The sequence below is a fragment of the Camelus bactrianus genome, chromosome 8, assembly GCF_048773025.1.
Source record: "Camelus bactrianus isolate YW-2024 breed Bactrian camel chromosome 8, ASM4877302v1, whole genome shotgun sequence".
Classification (NCBI taxonomy): Eukaryota; Metazoa; Chordata; class Mammalia; order Artiodactyla; family Camelidae; genus Camelus; species Camelus bactrianus.
In genome coordinates, this window is record NC_133546.1 from 37699779 (window position 1) to 37720026 (window position 20248).

General features: G+C 38.7%; 2 protein-coding genes across 5 annotated transcripts in view; one reads left to right on the plus strand and one right to left on the minus strand.

Annotated features, from left to right (window-relative positions):
* MCM9 (minichromosome maintenance 9 homologous recombination repair factor) overlaps window positions 1-20248 on the plus strand; it is a 113147-nt gene that overhangs the window by 14955 nt on the left and 77944 nt on the right. For 3 of the 4 annotated variants that reach the window (XR_012508649.1, XM_074368428.1, XM_074368427.1), the window contains exons 6-7: window positions 2340-2465; window positions 3908-4027. Coding sequence is in view for 3 of the 4 variants with exons in the window: in XM_074368428.1 (XP_074224529.1) it covers window positions 2340-2465; window positions 3908-4027 (246 nt within the window). In the remaining variant the exon portion in view is untranslated. Of the gene's footprint in view, window positions 1-2339; window positions 2466-3907; window positions 4028-11873; window positions 11981-20248 lie in introns of those variants that run through there. The other variant, XM_074368429.1, reaches the window with a different exon arrangement.
* On the minus strand, window positions 7667-19614 carry ASF1A (anti-silencing function 1A histone chaperone). The gene is made up of 4 exons (XM_010965483.3): window positions 19182-19614; window positions 13487-13602; window positions 9464-9640; window positions 7667-8179 (listed from the first exon to the last, which is right to left on the minus strand). Exons 1-4 carry the CDS (start codon window positions 19288-19290, stop codon window positions 7967-7969), a joined length of 615 nt encoding a protein of 204 aa, XP_010963785.1. The 5' UTR covers window positions 19291-19614; the 3' UTR covers window positions 7667-7966.

Here is a 20248-nt window from a genome sequence, read left to right on the forward strand (position 1 = left end):
TATCAGCCCACTGTATTTTACTATTTCAGTGTGTGTGTGTGTCAGGGGAGAGGGTTGAGATAGAGAGCTGTATCCAAAAGGGTGTCTTCATTATGCTAGTCTAAAGCCAGAGATGATGTCACTGCTTAGCTCTGGGAGGTTGGCCTGTTTCATTAAGATCTGATACTGTGAGTATTGACAAGGAGCTAAAGATTTTCTTATCTATACTGACCTCAAGGATCCCCTGATCCTGGTGCTTAAATGCTGGATAGAAACTTAAACATAGGGGTTGGGGTCTGCTGGGCCATCTGAACCCACTCTGGGGTGACTCACTCTACTGTTGCTCTAAGAAATTCTCTTCCGGAGGTAACTAAGGGCTGTGCCACAAGAGTGGATTGCACGGGCACACTATTAACACAGTCTAGGATCAGAAATTTGGGAGGGAGGGAGGGATGAGGAAGCATTCACCCTAATGCGTTCTCTTCATGATAGTCGTGGGAGCTTCTATTGCCATGACCCAGGGAGCTGAGTTTTCAACTTTTAGATAACAAATTTAGGGAATGGACCTTCCCCTTTGTTTTTATCTGGTATCTCACATGTGACTTCAGAGCATACTGTTTTATGTTGACTACAGGGTGAAGAAATCTTGAGATGAGCAATAAGCACAAATAATACAGGCAATATAATAGTTAACAGTCAAGTAGCTCCTGTGGTGTGCCAGGTACTGCTGTGTGTGCTGTGCACTTAGGAACTCCTTAGGTCCTTAACAATTCTGTGTGATACATTATCATCTCCATTTCACACGTAAAGAAATGGAGGCAGAGAGGGTAGGAAACTTGCCCAAGGTCACACAGCCTAGGATCTGACACCAGAGCCTGTGCTCTTTACCATGGGATATGCTTCCTGTCAGCACATTAGTCACTGAATCTACCTTTTCCCAGAAAGTTGGCTAAGTTTTGACTTGCATGTCTCCCAGGTCAGTTTGCTACTCGCTACATGCTTGGTGAGGCTGTTCCTTCTTTCTTTGTGTGTGTAGTCTCTAGATTATGGCCAGAATTTACCTACCTACTGTCAGGTCTTCGTAACTGCTTAGAGCTCAGAACTTTTATCTCTTCCCGTTGGGCTTTCTACCTCAGGAAAGGGCAGGATTCCCTCCAGCAGTTACTTTCCTCCATTCGCTAATTCTTCTTTTCGGTTCCTTTTTTACTGAAGTATTTTCTTTCTTCCCTGTTTCTGCTATCCCAGGTCACAGCACTATAGCTCAGTTGCCACTGAGTCAACTGTGATTCATTACAAAAAGTAGCTTTTGTGTATAGGGCCATAAACTGTGGAGGAAGGCCCTTTCCTTCACCTTGATGGAAAGGCTTCTGGAACTGGAATCATCGGCTAAAGGAGTTCTTGTACTGCTTTTCCTCCTCAAAAGTGCTATCACTGAAGCATCAGTAAAAACACAGAGTTAAATATAAAGTCCTCAAACATGCAGATCAGTTACCAGCATGCGGACATTCATTTCTGGTAACATGAATGTAGACATAAAGAGTACCATCACAGTAGTGACTTCCATGTAAGACCAACTCAGGAAAGGCTTGTTAGAATCTCCTAAGTTTATGACCCTCTGTTGGTTGATTAGGCCAATGACAGAATGAAATCCCTACTTTATTCATAGATGGCATGGGCAGATTCTCAGATTTGCTGTTTGACATTTCTAAATAAAGAACCTAAAATAATGATAATCTGTTATTCAAAGCATGTGATCAGAATCCAAGACCTCCAGCTTGGATTACTAGAGTTGTCATTTATAATCTTCTAAATACCTTGACCCGCTGATACTTCAGAAGTTACCAAACTGCTCAGAGCCAGTGCTGAACTGGCTTGCAGGATAGGTTAATTTTACTTCTCTTAAACCTCTGGAGAAGCTCCACGAGCTAAGTCCTGTACTTAAAGGTTACTGTTTCTACAATCTGACTCATTGTTTCTGAGATGGAACACCTTCCTTTTATTTAGGCAGTGGAGAATTTTACTGGAATTATTGCACAGGAAGTACAGCTGGTTTATTTCTAAGGGATAATGCTGGCCTGCAGAAAGAGAAAAGAGATTTCTTTCTTTACCTTGTAAAGTATGCTAACTTTATAGAAACTTAAGCAAGTAGACCCAGGAATAAAGACTTTTCATCTCATGGCATTAATAAGAAAAGGACTTTTAGGACCAAAATAAAGTTATTTACTCATTTCAGTCACTTGGAAATGGTTCCCTTGATCATTTTAGATGTAGTGTTTACAGGAAGATAGGATAGAAAGGGAAATTTCAGTTAGGATTTCTTGAAAATTATTGGTAACTTCTGATCTTTCTGCCTTGTCTAGGAAGGAATGAAATATTGGCCAGTTTGTGCCCCCAAGTTTTTGGAATGTACCTGGTAAAGCTTGCTGTGGCCATGGTGCTGGCTGGTGGGATTCAAAGGACCGATGCTACAGGAACACGGGTCAGAGGTTAGTACCCATTTAAAAACTTTGAGAAGTACTAAGACATAAAAGAAGAGAAGCTAGAATTTTTCTTTCCTGAATGAAAATTGCTTGTTGAGCTTTATTTTCCACATACAATCTTTTAATGCTGACAGTTGTCTCACTGTCTAATACTTAGTCCAGGATCAGGAACTACTTTGTAGAATTCTAGTCTTTCCAAAGACTTTTTCAATGAATATATATTTTCGCTCCAGCCTGTAAGGGTGCCACAAAATAAAATCCTTGTTTCTTTTACTGCCTATGTTTTTCATTGGATCCCCAGTCTCTCTCCAAAAGGAAAGAAAAGAAATAGTACTTTTTAATGTCTCCAAGTCAGTGTCTCTCCATCTGTGACTGTCAGTGTGTTTTTCTCCGACTGCTGCTCTCTGTCATCTGCCTGCTGGTTCCCCTTCTGCTGGTGGGCAGCAAATGTGCCATCTGCCAGGAGGTGCTGCTGTAGGTCACGCATTTCAGCAAAAGTTACTCTAAGTGTGTAATTATGTCCAAATGGCAGAAAGCTCTTCTGTGGTTAACACACTGAACTGACCAGAATGTTGCATAAAATAGATTAGGGCCCTCGTATAGGACATATGAGGGCCATAATAACCAAAGTCTTAACCAAAAGACTAAAAAGATATTATTGTAAATCAGGCTGTTATTAGGGACTCTAAAACCATATAGTACAGTATAGTAAGTATAATAAGGTTTTTGTGTATTGTATGTTTTGATTACCTACTGTTTGCAAGGCACTCTGCTAAATGTTGAGCTTAAAATAGATTTCCCTATTAATGTACTTAGAAAATACTTGAATATTACTGAAGAAACTTATCAGTGAGATAATATATACCACAGGATATTCATATATTCATCTATGTTATGTTTGAAAAATAAGAGTACTTTAAGATAGATATTTCATTAAACTACTTAAGTTTTCATAGAATGAAAAGGTTCTCAATTAACTGTTAGAATCATAAGTGATCTAGTATTTTTAAGGTACTTATAAAGTCCTGAACACTTAAAAGTACTTAAAGAAAAATAGAGTAAAATGCTTGTATGGCTGGATGGAAAGATTTAATCACAATAGTTTGATATTTAAAAATAGATTAGATATACTGAGAAACTTCATAAGCCAAAATTTTTTGAAAAATTAAACATAGTCCTAAACATCTGGAAATAGCACAAAATCTGTTAAAAGAATTTAGATTTTAAATGTCACATTCAGAAATTAATTAAAGATTATTATTTAGGATGATGTTAACTTTTCTAAAGATATTCTAGTTAAATCCTTCCTTGAATGACCTTAAGCAAAAGCACTATGTATAATATAATTTGTGTTGGGCATGCCAGGTGGACCATGTTCTTTTTGATTAACTATACTTCTGAGTCTTTTCACAGAAATTAAAAGCTTTACATTATTTACATTTTTCTAGGTGAATCTCATCTTTTATTGGTTGGGGATCCTGGCACAGGGAAATCTCAGTTCCTCAAATACGCAGCAAAGATTACACCGAGATCTGTGCTCACCACAGGAATTGGATCTACCAGTGCAGGTATTTTACGCGGCAGTTTCAGTTAATTTAACGTTACTACAGAAGTTAGCACAATGGTTGTTTTCTTATGAAAAAGTACCTATAATAGGATAAATTTCAAGATAATTTTTGAGTTACTATCAAAAATCAAAGTAAATATGTAGCATTACTTTTGTAGCTCCAAGAAAATATTTGAAAAGCTCCACCTTTTGGAAAAGTTATTTTCCAAAACTTATCCCATCATTCTTTTGTGTCTTCGTTTTGAATGATCCTATTCAGTTTTCTCATTCTCTAGTGATTACCTTCATACATACTTATGCAGCATCTGTTATTCTGTGAAGACCCAGCAAACAATGTTGAAATTAAGTAGGGAAAAAAACCTCACTTTTATAAGTAGGCAGATGGTATAAACCTTAAGGCATTTTCCTGCTTACAGATCTCACGGGCAACAGTAGTTCCTACTGAAAATTCTTAGGTAGAAAATTTGTCTTAGCACATGGAAAGCATACCTTCATCACTGCAGTGTGGAGCTTCATTCATACACTGTAATGATTCCTCAACAAGTAGATTTAAAGCCTTTGCTGATAGAAATGTCAAGATTTGATTATAAAGTGACTTTAGGAGAAAATTATTTTAAAAAACATGTTTTGATGCCATTTTGAATTTTTCTATTTTGATTGGGGAAGTATTTCTCCTGTTATAGGAGAAAAGGCTTTTGGTTTGATACATTTCACAAATGCTATTTGTCACTTGTTAGGAACGCCTAATGTCTATGGCCTGTGCTCAAATCTTACAAGAAGCTTATACTTTAACACTTATCACAAAGCAGCAAATGCTCCATTAACAGTCCTCTATAACAAGGACCCCGGTTTAAGGTTGTGAAACATAACTAAACAGTATATGAAGCATTGATGAGAAGGGATTTGCGGATTGAGTAGACAAGTTTTAGGATACTCAAAGGGAAGGAGGCAAGAATATATGAAGAACACTTCATGTGCACTTAAAAATTCTTATAACCCAGTGTTCTAGAGTTCTGTATTAGATGATAGTAACAACAAATAAAGTTGTTTCCCAAGTGGAATGATGTGGAATGTTTTCCTAAGTTCGTTATATGGAGTGTCAAGAAATGAATCCAAGTTAATTTGTGGACAACTAGTAATTTCAGAGTATTTGGACAGTTTTAAAGCAAATGGCTACTGAATTCACCATATTAGCACTTTTCTCTTTTTTTTCTTATTGCCAAGATCATAATCCAAATATGAGAGAAAAGATGGGTAGAGGGAATATAAATTTCAGAACTGTAGAAAAGTAATTGCTACCTCTCATCTATCCAGAAGGACCAAAGTAGCCTTTCTTCAGACTGTATTGTAGTCCATTTGAGGGTCATAAAAAGTTACTTCAGTGAGTTAAAACCAGCACTTTGAAAACAAAATACAACAAAAGATACCAGAATATACTGCATACAGTAAAGGTGCACTAGTAAGAGTGCATTTTCATGAAAACTGTTAGTATAAATACATACTTTCATTAAGGGGTTATATATATATTTATATATATATTTTTGCCATGGAATGCAGTAAAAAGTTTTGAAAACTGCTACCATAGACTTTCTTGGTAAAACTAGAAAGCCCAAATCTTCAAATCTGAGGGTAAGACCACATGGAAGCCTAAGGTTATATTTTTTATTTGGGTTTTTTTTTTTTTTTTTTGAGGGAGGTAGGTAATTAGGTTTATTTACCTATTTTTAATGGAGGTACTGGGGATTGAACCCAGGACCTCGTGCATGCTAAGCATGTACTCTGCCACTGAGCTATACCCTCCCCCAGAAGCCTAAAGTTAGAGAACGTTACAAGTGAACAAGTGCATGCATGTTTCTCAGACTTCTGCTTGTTCTGTCAGCTCAAAGGATACCCTCATTCCCTCCAGCCTACTTGCCTACCTCTTCTGTGGCATAAGGAATTTGTTCATGTTTCTCTTAGGACACAACTATTTACTATGACCAAAAAGCAAAAAGACAGTTCTAAACTTTCTAACTATAATTCAGTGTCTGTCTGTAAGTAAGGCTAAATAGGAAAAATGAAAAATCTGTGTGCTACAGTTTCTTAGTTCCTAATGTTTGAATACGAAATCTTTTAATTTTAAAAATTATCTTATAGAACTATAACAATTTAAAATGAGATATAATAGTTTTTAAGTCTCAAACTTCTATGAAATTGGCTGTTTTACAAATTGATATAAAAACCTAACCCTTCAATGTCAATACAAACCAATCATAATTAATCAGAATAAAAACTCAGCAGTGAATTGATTTGATAATTTGGCTTATATATGCTTTATTTCTAATATTGTGTTCCTGTTATATTAATCACTGAGCTCTTGGTTGGAAATTATTACTTTTATTTTCATTTTAATATTTTAACATTTTCTTTTAATTGCAAGTAGACAAAAATGAAATTTTCTTCATATTGTTTTAACAGCTGGACATATTTTACTTTTAAAGTCTATGAACTAGTTAGTGGACAGTATTTTAATAATATGGTATATTAAATTTCAAAGTTTAACATTTAGCAAAATTTTGCTTCACAAATTCACTTTTTAGAATGACAGGAAATATATACAACTTAGAATCCATATTCAGACAAATGCCCCTTTCCCTTCCTCAAAATAAAAGCTTTAAAAAGTGCAGTATAAAAGTTTTAGATATGAAGGCACTGCATAACTGCATCATATGGCTAATGTCTTGCTTACCAGCAAGAATAATGAGAACATTCTACACTTAATTTAATGGAGAATAAGAAACTTTTTTGAGGAAGGACCTAGCTCTCATCAAAAAAAAAAAAAAAAAAAAAAAAAAAAAAAAGAAAAAGAAAAAGAAAAAAGAAACTTTTGGTCCATTTAGTTAATGCATTCCTTTCCAAGACTGCTTTTAAAAAACTTATCTGGAAAAGCTATCTAGAATATGTTAGCTACAAATATGCCTAATCTTATTGTGCATGAATGTCAAGGGATATGGAGAAGAGTACATGTGAAAATATATATAGTTCCAAAATAGTAACCTATCTATTATGACAAAGCTAAGTATCTTTCCAAATCCACTGTTTTTATATAAATGCTGCTAACAGATGACCTATCAAAACACTTTTAAAGAGTTGAGTCCATAGTATTTTTATAAATCTAATGAACAGAACCAAGTCATTATACTTTCCTATTCTTAAACTTAGGGAGTTTGTATCTGTTCTTCACATACTGAATTCCCTGGGTAATAATGATGTATGATTCAGGAAGTGTTCTGATGTCCTAAACTGTTATAAAAACAAAAATCATAACCAGAGGACCTTATAAACAGTTAACCACATTTGTTAACTTAGAAACCAAACTGAATGCTAACATTACACGAACCGAATAGCAGCTACAAAAGGCTTCAAGGTGGCCTGGAAAATCAGATTCTAAAATTCTTAGTAGCATATAGTCGACTTCAAGTCTCTTCTTTAAGGACATGCCCCAAAGAAAGAATGGAAAGTTGCCCCTTAAATCAAACCAAATTATGTGTTATCACAGGAAGACACATTTCAGTTGATGCGAACTCTGTTCTTTCAAAAGTTAGTAAAATAGTGGTCCAAAGATTATTGTCCAAGAGGCTAAGACATCTTTACAACCTGGTCTGCTGCTTCATTTTTCTTTATAAGTGCTTTAATTACATATAGAGAAGAAAATAATATATGTTTTAATCAGATTAGTTTCAGAACAAATAAAATAACACATTAGAGAAAAAAATTACTTAAAAATAGTTGTATTTATATTCCACAATTTGCTCAAATACTGGTTTTCTTATAAACTTTCTACAGGATGTTTTTTAAACAAATTCTTCACATTGTATCTTGACTATGTACTTACGGAATTTCAGGGAAATAGTTCTGTATGTTTTTATAGCTTAATTTGTACTAAAGGGATGGCAGGTGGTCACATGCAGTCCATGTGGGATTCTAACATGACATTTAGTGAGTTTTCTGATGTAGACCATCCCTTTGATGCTGAAGGTAATGCATCTGTTGAAAGAAGTGATTGTAGATTTGGATTACTGCTCTCTGCATCTTCCAGTTTTTCTGTGTTATCTTCCCAATTAATGTGGAATCTGGTGACTCTGGGATTGGATGCTAGAATGTTCCTTTGAAGCTAGAGGAAGGAAATACATAAATGGTAAACACTAAGAAAGTTAGATCACCATATACAAACAGACCTTAGTAGAATGGTTCTTTATATTAGCCTCCTAAAAGGCTAAGTTCATATACAAAGTGTAAGTCAAATAAAGCATTTTAAACATAACTAATAAACAAGGACTAAGGCTGCAGCAAAGGAATTATTTTGGCCAAATGGAAGCAAGATATGGAAAACCTGAGGGAATTATTCAGATCTTTTAATATCTAACAAAACAGATATCTAAGTCTATACTTGTTTCCTAAAATGGAGAGAATCTCTTGACTGCTTCAGAGGATGCTTTATTTAACAAATTAACATGCTTTCTAGATTGGTGCGGTGTTTATTCTGTAGTATTTTCAAGGAAAATGAAAAATTTCCCCAAACATAGCCCCTCATTATTAATGGTTTCCTACCTTTTAATTATTATGGCTTACTCTTAGAAACACTATTCTAGTTTCTCCTCTTTTGCTATACAAGGAGCCATACATGTAACAAATTAGAAATGGAAGGCTCCACATCAGAATAAAAAACATTCCAGCCTTATTATCGGAAAGGAGAACATTCCATTCTACTCTCATGTAATTTTTCCTGCATGGTCTGGCAGATAGTGTGATGTTCAGTCTCACAAAAATCACCAGTTACTAAACTATTACAGTGCCCAATGGAAAATTACAAAGTACTCAGTATTTTTGAGAATACCTGAATCACAGATTTCAGCTTCTCACTCAGAAGCTAAGCTGCTTTCACCACGAGAAATATTTAAGACCTTTAGTTTAATCTCTGAGAATAGCAGATAAAGCAGGGCAAAAAGGTGTTCTGAGACAACAATGTTCATATGAAAAACAAATACAACCCCCCTCCCCCATTTTAGGAAGTTACAGACAAAAATAGTATTGAATAATCAGTACAACAAACACGAATTTGAATGTCCTAAAGATTGAAATGGATAGAATCATGATGTTTGGGGAATGCCATACTGAGAGCTACTAAGAAAGGCCTGTTTCTCACAGGAGGCACTTTCCATTTTCTAAATCATCAGAGACTCTCAAGGTGCCTGACCAACATTAATTACTAATGACTAATCTGGACATAGGGTTTGAGGTCATCCATGGTAATGGAACAACAATTAGTTTGCTCAGTTGGCATAAGCACCTCAAATTTATTTGGTCTCAAAGCCGTTTTCATAATGTACTATGAAATAGTAATTGCTTAAAAAATTATATTGTAAAATTGATGAAAAAGGAATACACAGAAAATTACCTTGGAAAAGTCTGGTTTTACTGGTGGGTTTTCCCTTAATTCTGTCTCGGTATATTCATTATTTACATAATAACCAACTCTAATAAATTCTTGACCTCGATAGGTACATGTAATTAGCACAACTGTTACACCTACTGCATCTGCATCTGGAATGAGTCCTGGATTAGGTGCATCAGCCTAGAATAATTTAAAAAGAAAAGAAACACACATCACAAAAGGTTGTTAACTGCAAGCAAAACTGGAGTTCTGGTTACACTGAGCACCGTCAGTTAAGGGCACAGCAACCAAGACTTGGAAATCATACTGGGAAGGCACATGCTCATTTTTGAGACTTGACTTATAGCTAGAAAATATAGTTCATATGTTTCTCCACAGCATACCTAAGTACCCTTGGTACTGAAAGCATCACTACTTCTAGAGGAAAATAAATGTGGCATGTGATAGTTCATGAGGGATTATGCAATTATAAAACCTTTTATAAAGTATGGTAAACAAAGCAATAGTCTTATTGATTCCAACCTTTCCCAGTCATACCTTTCAGACCTGAATTAGTGAATATTCAGTTATCTCCACACAGCCTTTTGGCAGCAAATGTTTCTTATCCAGTTTCCCAGGACACACATTCTCACTCCCACCCCTCACAGATATTCTAATAGTTAATTAATATAAAACTGAAAATGGAATGGAAATGGTTACATAGCAGATTTTTAAAGAATACTAACAGTTACACACTATGGAAATTCAATGAAGGTAAACACTGACGGTGAGGATGGTGAGGCATGAGAGCATGACCGTTGAGTGGTAAGTGCATGAAGTCCCAGCAGATTGGCTTACTCTTGTCTGGGCCTGACTAAGCACTTCAGCCAATACCTTAGCTTGGGAACACTCCTGGCTGGCATTCTCAATCAGGCTATTATCATAAAAGACTAATGATTACTGTATATACAGGTGACACCAAACAGCATGAAACACCCACCTAGTCACTGAGACTAAAAACCTCTGTCACCCTCAGCTTCCCTGCCTCCTACAATTAGTCTGTCTCAACGTTTTCCATCTCTGAAAGTGGGATTCATGTTTTCATCTCTTACCTGGAATATTGCTAAAACTTCCTTACTGGTCTCGACCAGCATTAGCTACTGAAGCACAGATTCATGCCTATCCCTTCACCAGGTTTTAAAACCTCAGGTGATTACCCTCATTTCTAAGAGATTAAAAATCTCAGTTCTTTAAAACTTTGTTTCTAAGGCCCTTCACCGTAGGTCTCCAACCAACATCATACCCCCTTTAACTCCCCATCTCTTGTTCTAGAAATGTAGGTTCCTTAGAATGGAATGATAATCTTTCATGCCTCTGTGCCTTGCATATACTGTTCCCTTGGCCTGAAAGGTCCTTCCCTAACATTCTGAAAAATTCATCTTCTAAAGCTTGCATCAAATGTATCCTCAACAAAACACTTTCTAATTCAAAGGTATAATTAATAGCATTCTTTAGGACCTCATTATTTGATATAAATCCTCTATTCATGTATGTCCAACCATCTTAATATGTTTACCCTTTAGTCTTCCCTGCGAGTCTGAGCTTTATCCTAGGTGGGAGTCACATCAACCTCATCTTTGTAATCTCATGTTTGGCATAGCTCTAGGCACATAGTATATACTTAGTATTTTGAATTCATTCATAACTCAGTTCCTGCCCTGACGTGGTTTATGATCTCTTTGGAGAAATGGAGACAGAGGGCCTGTCCTGAGAAGACGCTCTTTGTCTTTGGGTGGAGATGGTATTTCAGTGCTATGGGAACTTTCCCCCGTATTGCTTCCCATACCCTCAGGACATTCGTTCTAGGCATGTTTGTGTTTTAAAATTCGTTTGCTAAAAGATTCAGCTTCAGTAAATTCAAGGAGAGAAGCCTGCATACCTCTCAGATCATTCAGGATGGGGAAGTGGTAAGCAGAGATCTTTGACTCCAAAAGCAATACTAGGCAGATGTCTGGGCACCTTCCTGCTAGCCCTTGACACACTTAGGAGAAAGGCATGTTTATTCTGAGAGGTAAAATCACAGCAGACCAGAATACTATGGTAGTTTCTTTAAAACATAAAACAAAAACTATTTTAGTCCCTTTCTGCTGATAATGGTAAATTTTGAAAAATGCATAGGCTGAACATATGATCTAAATCATACTGTACTTCATTAATATCTTTTGGCAACATGTGCACAGATACCAAGGTAAAAATCACTGGAAAATCACTAGAGGGAAATAGTTTTGAAATATTTTTTTTCCTACAACAATCTAAGCCAAAAGCTGAGGAGTATTCTTAACAATATAAACACATAGAAAAGATTTTTAAGGGTTTGTTTCTAAAACATGACACTTATTTGCAAGTTGTTTTTTTTTTTTTTTTTTTTTTTTAGCAGTGTCAAAAGGCATCTCACTACATCTCAAATCAAGTTTCTTACATCACGAATTATCATCTGTGAAGTACAGGTTCTCCAGGCTTGTGGGTCAAAGCTAATACCACTTCTTTAAATAATAATCTCAAGAAGCTGAGAGAATAAAAACTTAGTTCTAATTATAGAAATAAGGCATTGTCTGTCAGTGATTGTACTTAACTGCTTTATTCCTCATAACATTCTTAGGAGGTAGGATATTACATTTTATAGACGACTGGAGTGGCTAAGGAAGGTTGGGAGCCTGTCCAAAGTCTCACGTGGCTATGAAGCAGTAGAGCGGGATCTGACCCAGGTCTACAACTGCAGTGCCTCCCCTGCCAGGCTTTCTCTGATACCCACATCTTTCACCAAGATTATGCACTCACACAACTCAGGTTAACAGCACTTAAATTTAAGCCTTTTAGTCAATATATTTGAACTTTTCTTAACCATTTATTTAGATGTAATAGAATATTTGTTGCTTTTTAACAAAAAGCACTAAGGCTAGGAGACTGAGATTATGAATTCTGTATGTAAGAGAGGGGAGGGAGGGGGTAGCAGCTCTAGAGATTCCATATGTTTGAATGATTCTTAGCCCATATCTGGTGGGATTATTTGACCAACAGTATTCATTTAAATTGGCCCCATCTTTGAAGTGAGAAAAGCAAGAGGTCAGGGATAGAAGAGTTCGATTCTCTTTCTGGATGAAGTCTTTTCAGTGGGTTCTACTTAACTAATGGGACTCTTGGGTAGAAATACTTGTAACAAAATTAATAATAGTTTTTTAAAAGGTTTTGGCTAGTTACTCTTTGGACTATTATAAATATCTCCCTCTAATAAATATGGATAATTGAGAAGTGACTGAATAGTTTTATAAAACAATTTGACATAGATTAAAAGATTTCTGAATACAGGAGATAATGTCTGAAGCCTTGGCACAGACCTAAAGACTGTCAGTGGTATCTGAGAACAAAATTTACATTAGTAGAATTTCCCCTCACAAATAATAAATATAGGTGTGGATTTGTAACAGTAATCCTCTATAAGAAATATAGATTAGATGCTTTAGTAGACAACTAGACTTCATTTAGTTCCGGTGACCCAAGATCTTGCACATCTCTATCTTCTAACGTACCTGTTAACCTAGCTGAATTACTAATTATGTGGAAATAAAGCTGTTGTATCATCACCATCCCTCATGGCTGAAACCATAATCTGAAGATGCGTGTTATTAACTGTATCCGTTAGTAGTAAGCATTTTGAATTCCTGTTATGAGCTGCTGGACAGCCACCCTGAAGGTCTCATACTAAGGGACTATTGACAGGAAGAGCCCAGAATTAACTACCATGTGTGCCCTGACACAGTATAAGGTTTACCACATGCTGTGCAAACCCTGAAGTAAGCACTGCAGTGACATTTCTCGGCACACAAAATCAGGAGGTGGCATTCCTTATGACACAAAGACTTATTAAAACATGATAGAAGCAGATAAAAAGTGAATACAGCAGACCCAGACTGATTTAATCCAGAAGAAAAGGAATAAGGACCATTTGGAAATGTGTTTGGCATACATAATTACCAAGAATCATCTTACCTGAAATACAAACATATGCCTTCCTGCAGGAACAGGGCCCACTAAAACAGAGTCTAAAACTTGATCGTATTCTTCACTTTCTGCAGAGCCCACATAGATAATTTTCCATTCCAGGTCTAGGGTTAAAAACCAAAACATTATTTCATATTCAGTAATTATTAAAGACCATTTGAATGTCCACTTAACCATTTACTGGCTGCTAAAATTGGCTTCTCATAGCAAAAAATCCAGAAAGGCACTGAAGTGCTCCTTAGAAAATTCTTACGTTTCGTACCAGAATTTTCAAGATGCTGTTTTGTGAAATACTGGTCCCTAGGCAGGGATCCTCACAAAACAAAGCAACGTGGCCAGAAACTTGGGGAATAATACAGCCTTCTCTTGAGGATTCACAGAGTACACTGGCAGAGCAAGTAGTCTGTAAAATCCTTCAGTAAAGAACACCGGTAACAATAATCCAGTTTTTCCTAAATTTATTTAGCTGAGGAATCCCTCCCCCTTTTCTGTATGTCAGCTTTTAACAATCTGCTAAACACCCTTTGGAAGGGCTTCCCCATACTATGTTGCACAGATCCAAACCTTCAAAGAGCTCCAAAGTGGAAAAATCAGCATTTGCAAACTTTCCTTGTGGCTCAGAAACCCCTTAGGGGCTTCAGCTCAACTGTTAAAGGTCCAGCCAGGTTTTTCCCTGTGGCACCCCTTCATATCATATATTCTTTACATTGGCAAGAGGAAACCAAGAATCCTTACACTTGATATATCAGAGTATATATAGTGGGAACAAGACAGAATAAAGTACAACCTAAGACACTGTAGGTAAATCAATCATTATATGTAATTCAGACTTTACTGAGCACCTTTTATAGTGTGCTCTGTGAGAAGAACCCAGAGATGAGTAAAGGACTAGCCTTCGGGAGGGGCCTCCTCTTTAGTAGGGGGACCACTCTACAAACACAAATCATCACTGAGACCTCCTGGTCCTCTTAGGGTGTTTGGCACTGTGTAGCCTGGTTCTTGGATTTACTACACAGAGACTACACCAGCACTCCCAGAGGGGTGTTTCTGGGTCACTTGTGGAGAATCAGTTACTGCTACCATGTGTTATTTCTGTGTAACTTTGTAGATATTTTTCTTCCCTAAACAGATAATAGTATAGGTACTACTTACCCATACTGTATTATAAACTGCAATTTATCAAACTAAAAGATCCTTAAGTGTATACTTTCTCTTTTAAGCCAGTAGTCATTTTCTGAGGACCTATTATGTCACGGTTCTGTCCCAGACCTTGACCGCTTTATCTCCAGCTTCTAGCACATTTCTAGATGCAGGGTCCTGCATATGACATCTCATGAAATCATCTATTTGTTGATGAAGATTAAGAGAGGGAACAAACAATATGAATATTAGTATAAAGATTTTTAGCTTTTACAGTGAGTGGCATGGGAAGACCACTGGAGGGTTTTGAGTGGAGTGACATGATATAACTTTTTCATTTTAAGATGGTCATTTTGCCTGCTGTGTTCAGTACAGACTATAGGAGGCCAAGGGAAGAAACAATAGGATAGCTCAACTGAGACAAGAAATTATGGTAGCTTGGACCCTGTGTAAATATGGTGGAGAGAAGCAGTAACATTCTGGATAAATCTGGAAGATAGAGGCTATAAGAACCATTTATTTTTATATTGGACATGGGAGGGAAACAATCAGGAATTTGAGACACAGAGTGTAAGTGGAGATAATGAATAGGTATGGTAAAAATTTGGAAACTGTCAGCATGTAAAGCCTTGAAAATAGTGGGATTCCTAGGGAGTGGTCCTAGGGGCTCTCTAAAGTTAAGAGGTCAGGGAGATGAGGAAGAATCAATAAAGTAAGTTACAAAACTAGTGGCCAATGAGGTAGGTAACTCAAAAGTCAAGTGGATAAATGGTTTTAAGAATAAAGGCATGTGCAAGTTACTAAACTAAACCAAGTAAGGATAAGGCTAGGAATTGTCACATAGAGGTTTTCATAATGTTTTGTTCATTTCATATGTATTTATACTACTATGTATAGTGCTCTTGGCCTAATTTGTATAAGTTGACATATTTGATCTGGCATAGGAACATGGTTATGACTTGTGAACCTACTTTTATAAAATACCTACTGTGTGCTAGGCATTGGTCTCGCCACTTCACACTTGTTTAAACCTCAAAAGCTTTGTATCATTTCGATTTAATTATACCTGTTACACAAATAATAAAGTTGAGACTTTGAGAGGCTAAGTAATCTACCCCAAATTCACATAGCTAGTAAATCAAAGAATCAGAATCCAAGCTATGTCTCTGCAGCTTTAAAGCCTAGGCTCTTTCCAAAACCCTAAGGAAGACAAATTCCTCCCTTTCTAGCTCTCAAATTAATAGTGGAATAAAGGAACTTAATTCTGGCAAGGGGGAGGCCACGCAGATAAATCCAACCTTAACAATTATAGGCGGTAACTCAGGGAACACCTACCTGTATCTCACTTTCTATGCTTATGGATACGTCCTGTAGCTACTGAGATTGAAATGCTCAGTACTTATTGATAAATTAGCATCAGTTGTTTTGTTCTTAACTTTTTTTCTTTTGAACCCAGGTTTCATTCCCCTGCCCCCTGTATTTGAAACAAGGGCTAGGGTCAGATGTTTTTACACAGGTTATCAATGGAGGGAGTTTACTTATTTATTTAAAAAGGTAACTGTTTCACTTAATCATGGTGATCCAAGCCTGCAAGGATTTCCATTTTGATGGGAGTGAGGGAAGTCACCAAGGGAATTTGAAACTAATTACACTACTTGGGAAGACCTGTGATCTAGGGGAAAGTATGTAGCACCATTCAATTCTGGTACATTGTAAGTATGCAACTGACAGTAACTATAATTATTGATATAGATCAATTAAAAAAAAGAAGGCTCCATTCAATAAATAAGCAGAGGATCAGCAGTCCACAGAAGGCATAACAAAGAAAGCAGTGAAGTCAATCGAAACTTGGACAGGCTTCGTGACCATCAGATCAAACACAGCCAAGGTCTCCTATCAGACTTACAGGAAAGCCTCTGTTTGAATCTGTGGATTGCTGTCCTACCTCTGTATAAGTCTTATGGTAGACACCACTAAAGTCTCTTTAAGAGTAAGCACTCCTCAGGGCTTTTTCTGAAGCATAGCTATAGGGCAGCTTTTAAAGGAAAGTGAAAATACTTGGGAACTACTGACAACTTAAAAGCATGAAAAATGGCAGCCAACCTCTGGCCTGGGACTTGAGACAAAATTATAAAGTGAAAATTTCTCTTCAGGATATTCTGTAGTTTAATTTCAAGAACAAATTTTTAAAGAACTGCAGTATAAAAGAAGGGACCTGTAAGAAGCCTTTGCTAAGTAAACTCAATTTCCTTAATCCACACAGCCTCTAGGTGGAGTACATAAGCATGGCACCTTTTTGAAAGATTCCTTTGCAGCTTCAGTATGACTCAGCTTAAATTCTTTAAAAAAAAATACTAAATGCTCAGTATAGGTCCCCTAGGAAGTGAGGTGGTATACAAGTCGTAGTTGGTGTATTCCTGACATTGGTACTGCAAAAACTATGATGTAATTCAGCTGGGTTCTGAACAGCTCCCAGTTAGATACAGAACACAATTCTGCTTCCACCAATGGCAGGTTTCAACTATCCAAAGTCAAAGCCCTGTAACAACATTCTGAATCATCTATCTGCCCTGTAACAACATTCTGAATCATCTATCTTCCTTGTTCAGAACTGGCTCCTAAAATGAAAGGCATCACTTGAGAAATACCTGTAATTTCAAGAATTTCTAATGCCTAAAACACTGTAGTGTAAGTTGTAATGGACTAATCAATAGTTTCTCTTGCATTTGTCCATTTTTATATTCAATTGGTACTAAAAATGAAAAATTAGTCTAGAAGGTATGAACTTGGGTCTGGTGGCTGAAATGCTTTATGGTGGTACTACAGAAAATAGTTTGAGTACCGTAGTAAGAAAAATTCCCTTTAATTTTATTACCAATGGCCTACTTAGGAATTAGTTTAATAAATGAATCTTCCTTCAAAATGTGCCCTACTTATATGTGTGCATATAAGCTTTATATATGCAGTAAAACTCAATGAAGAGCACAGACTAAAGTATTAATTATGGTTACTTACAGGAGTGAGATGGGGGAAGATACTGAGTACAGAGGACTGTTACTTTATATATGTCTGTACAACTTTTAAAAAGTTTATTACAATGAACATATATTGTTTTTGTAATTTAAAAAGTTAACATCCTACACACATTTCATAGAAATTAAAAACTAATTTTTAAGTGAAAATGCTTTACACGCCTTGATTAGCATAATTTAAAATGCACTGTTAAACATATTTGTAAGTTCAAAGAAATAGTCCCCTATTTAATTGTAAAAATTACCATTGATAAAGTTAAATTTTTCCCCCTCAAATTTTGAAAATGGAGCACTGTATTATTTTAATAATATCGCAAAGATAAGACTTTCACAAATTTTAGCTTTCTAAATATTTATTACTGCCCATATTAAAAATTTTATCTTTTTAAAGGGCTTAAAATGTAATTAGAAAAAAATAGTAAAAAATTTTGCATTGCCATCAGGACTTTACCTTTTACTTCCTAGCCCAGTTTGTGTCTTATGTTCAGGGTATTTGGATGTGGACTTATTTTAATTTGATTTCGACACGTTCTTGAAGAAAATCTTCTTTCAGACTACTTAGAAGCCAGTGATTAAGTCCTGGAAATTATTTAAATGCCTTACTTATTTCTGCTCTTGGGTTAAATGTAACTTCCTAGCTTAGCGATATTTTTCTTCCTGAGAGAGAGGAGAAAAGATTTCGGTCATTAAGGATGAGGAGTCCACGTTGGTCCGGGCGAGCCTGCGCGCCGGCATCTCCGGGCGCCCCGAGCATCCCGGGAGCCGGCCGGGGAGCACCCGTGGCCCCCGGGGAGCGCCGGCGCCGGCCCGCGGCGCCGAGGGGCCGAGCCTGCGCCCGCCTCCCCCGCTGGTTGGTCGAGGGAGCCAGAAATCAGCGCGAGGACAGCCTCGCTCTCCTCCCCGAAGCGGCCGGGCATGGCCACCCAGGAGAGTACGGCAACTCCAGCGTAAGCCCTAAAAATGGATCTGCCTCTCGCTCGGGGGCAGGAAGGTGGGCAGGCGCGGCGCCGTGTTCGTCACCCGCGGAGAGGAGGCGTCGTGACGCCGGGGTCGGTGGCCCGATTCTCTACTCTTGGTAAGATGGCTCCGCTGCTAACTCGCCGGCGAGACCACACACACACCTCTGCCTCCCCAGCGCCTGGCCCGGGCCGCCGGGGCTGCCGAGGCCGTTCGTGGCTCGGGGCCAGCCCGGCGCGACCCCCAGCCGGCGCCGCGGGCGTGAGTGCGGGTCTCGCGAGCCGCCCGCCCGCCAGACAAAGCTGACAACATGGCTACCTCCGCTCGAACAAGTTCCTCGCAAGTTGAGCCCCGGCAGGCGCCACGGCTGTGGCCGAACGCCGCGCGCGCCTCGGCGGCCGTCGTCCATCAACTTCAAGTTTCCCTCCGCAGAGCCGAGCCCGCAGCCCTCCCGGCGCCGAGCACCGGCCGCCCGCGCGAGGCCGGGCCCGGGAAACTTTCAACGTCTGCAGCCCGCAACTGACAGCCCGGCGGCGGGCGGGCGCCCGACTCACCTTCAGACAGGTCCTCGATGCACTCGAAGGTGATCTCGAACTGGAATGGGTTGTAGAAAGGAGAAGGGTTATCCAGCACCACTACATTGTTCACCTGAACCTTTGCCATATTTTGAAAAAAAACACAAACAATGGGAACGGGGGCTCGTTGCGGCACAATAAAGTCCAGCGCGCGGCCGCTCGGGAGAGCGCAGACCCCCGCCCCGGCGCCGGCCCGACGTCGTGCAGCGGCGACTTGAGAAACTTTTTTTTCCTCTTTTTATTTACACGGGAACACTCCACAGTGTTTTGCAGCTTTCCTATTTCACTAAACTACAGCCCATTCTGCTCTGATAACTAGCAGCGTTGCCCGCGATTGGCTGCACCCGATCTCTGACCCTCCTCCTCTAGCGAGGGCCTCCGCGGCGAGCAAGATGGGCTCCCGCTCCCGGAATGGACTCGGAAACTTTAACTGCGGCTCCACCTGCTGGTGTGGATTAGGACAAAGGCGGAGAACAAAGTGAGTGGAATACGGGCTGGGAGGCCCGCGCGGAGGCCGCCGCTGGCGGCGGGGGGGAAGGGCGGCGCAGGCCCCGCCCCCGGCCCGGCGGCTCCCGCGCCTCACGTCGGGCGTGGCCGCGGCCGCGGCGGGGCGGGGCCGGGGGAGGCGTGGCCACGGTGGGGAGGCGTGCTCGGGCGGGCACGGCGGCGGAGGGCGCGATTCCGGGCAGCGCCCGCCTCTTGGGTTAAGTGTGGATTTCTTTTTTTTTTTTTTTTTCTCCTTTTAACGCTCTTTTTACACCAGTCTAACGGCTGTGCTGGCTCTCTGCTGAATTTAACAGATGTGAATCAGTTGTCTACAGTAGGTTAGGTTCAGCTTTCTAGATATTGGGTAATATTTGAGGTAGTGAGAAGGGTTGGTTGCAGTGGAAATAAATTGCATTTTATAGACTGATGCCAACTCAGAAGGAGCAAAGCCATTTTGGAAATCTAGTTCTTGGCCAATATCAGCGTTTGGGCACGACAGCACCGTTAGTAAAATAGATACAAAATGAAGGGTGAGAAGACACTTTCCACACACTGTGGAA

What these genes read in the sequence shown, in the direction of transcription:
- ASF1A (XM_010965483.3), bottom strand. Translation starts at nt 19,290, where the DNA reads ATGGCAAAGGTTCAGGTGAACAATGTAGTGGTGCTGGATAACCCTTCT. An exon ending in GGCATATGTTTGTATTTCAG is followed by an intron (nt 9,641 to 13,486) that starts GTAAGATGATTC and finishes AAATTATTCTAG; the next exon opens with GCTGATGCACCTAATCCAGG. An exon ending in TAAAACCAGACTTTTCCAAG is followed by an intron (nt 8,180 to 9,463) that starts GTAATTTTCTGT and finishes TCCTTCCTCTAG; the next exon opens with CTTCAAAGGAACATTCTAGC.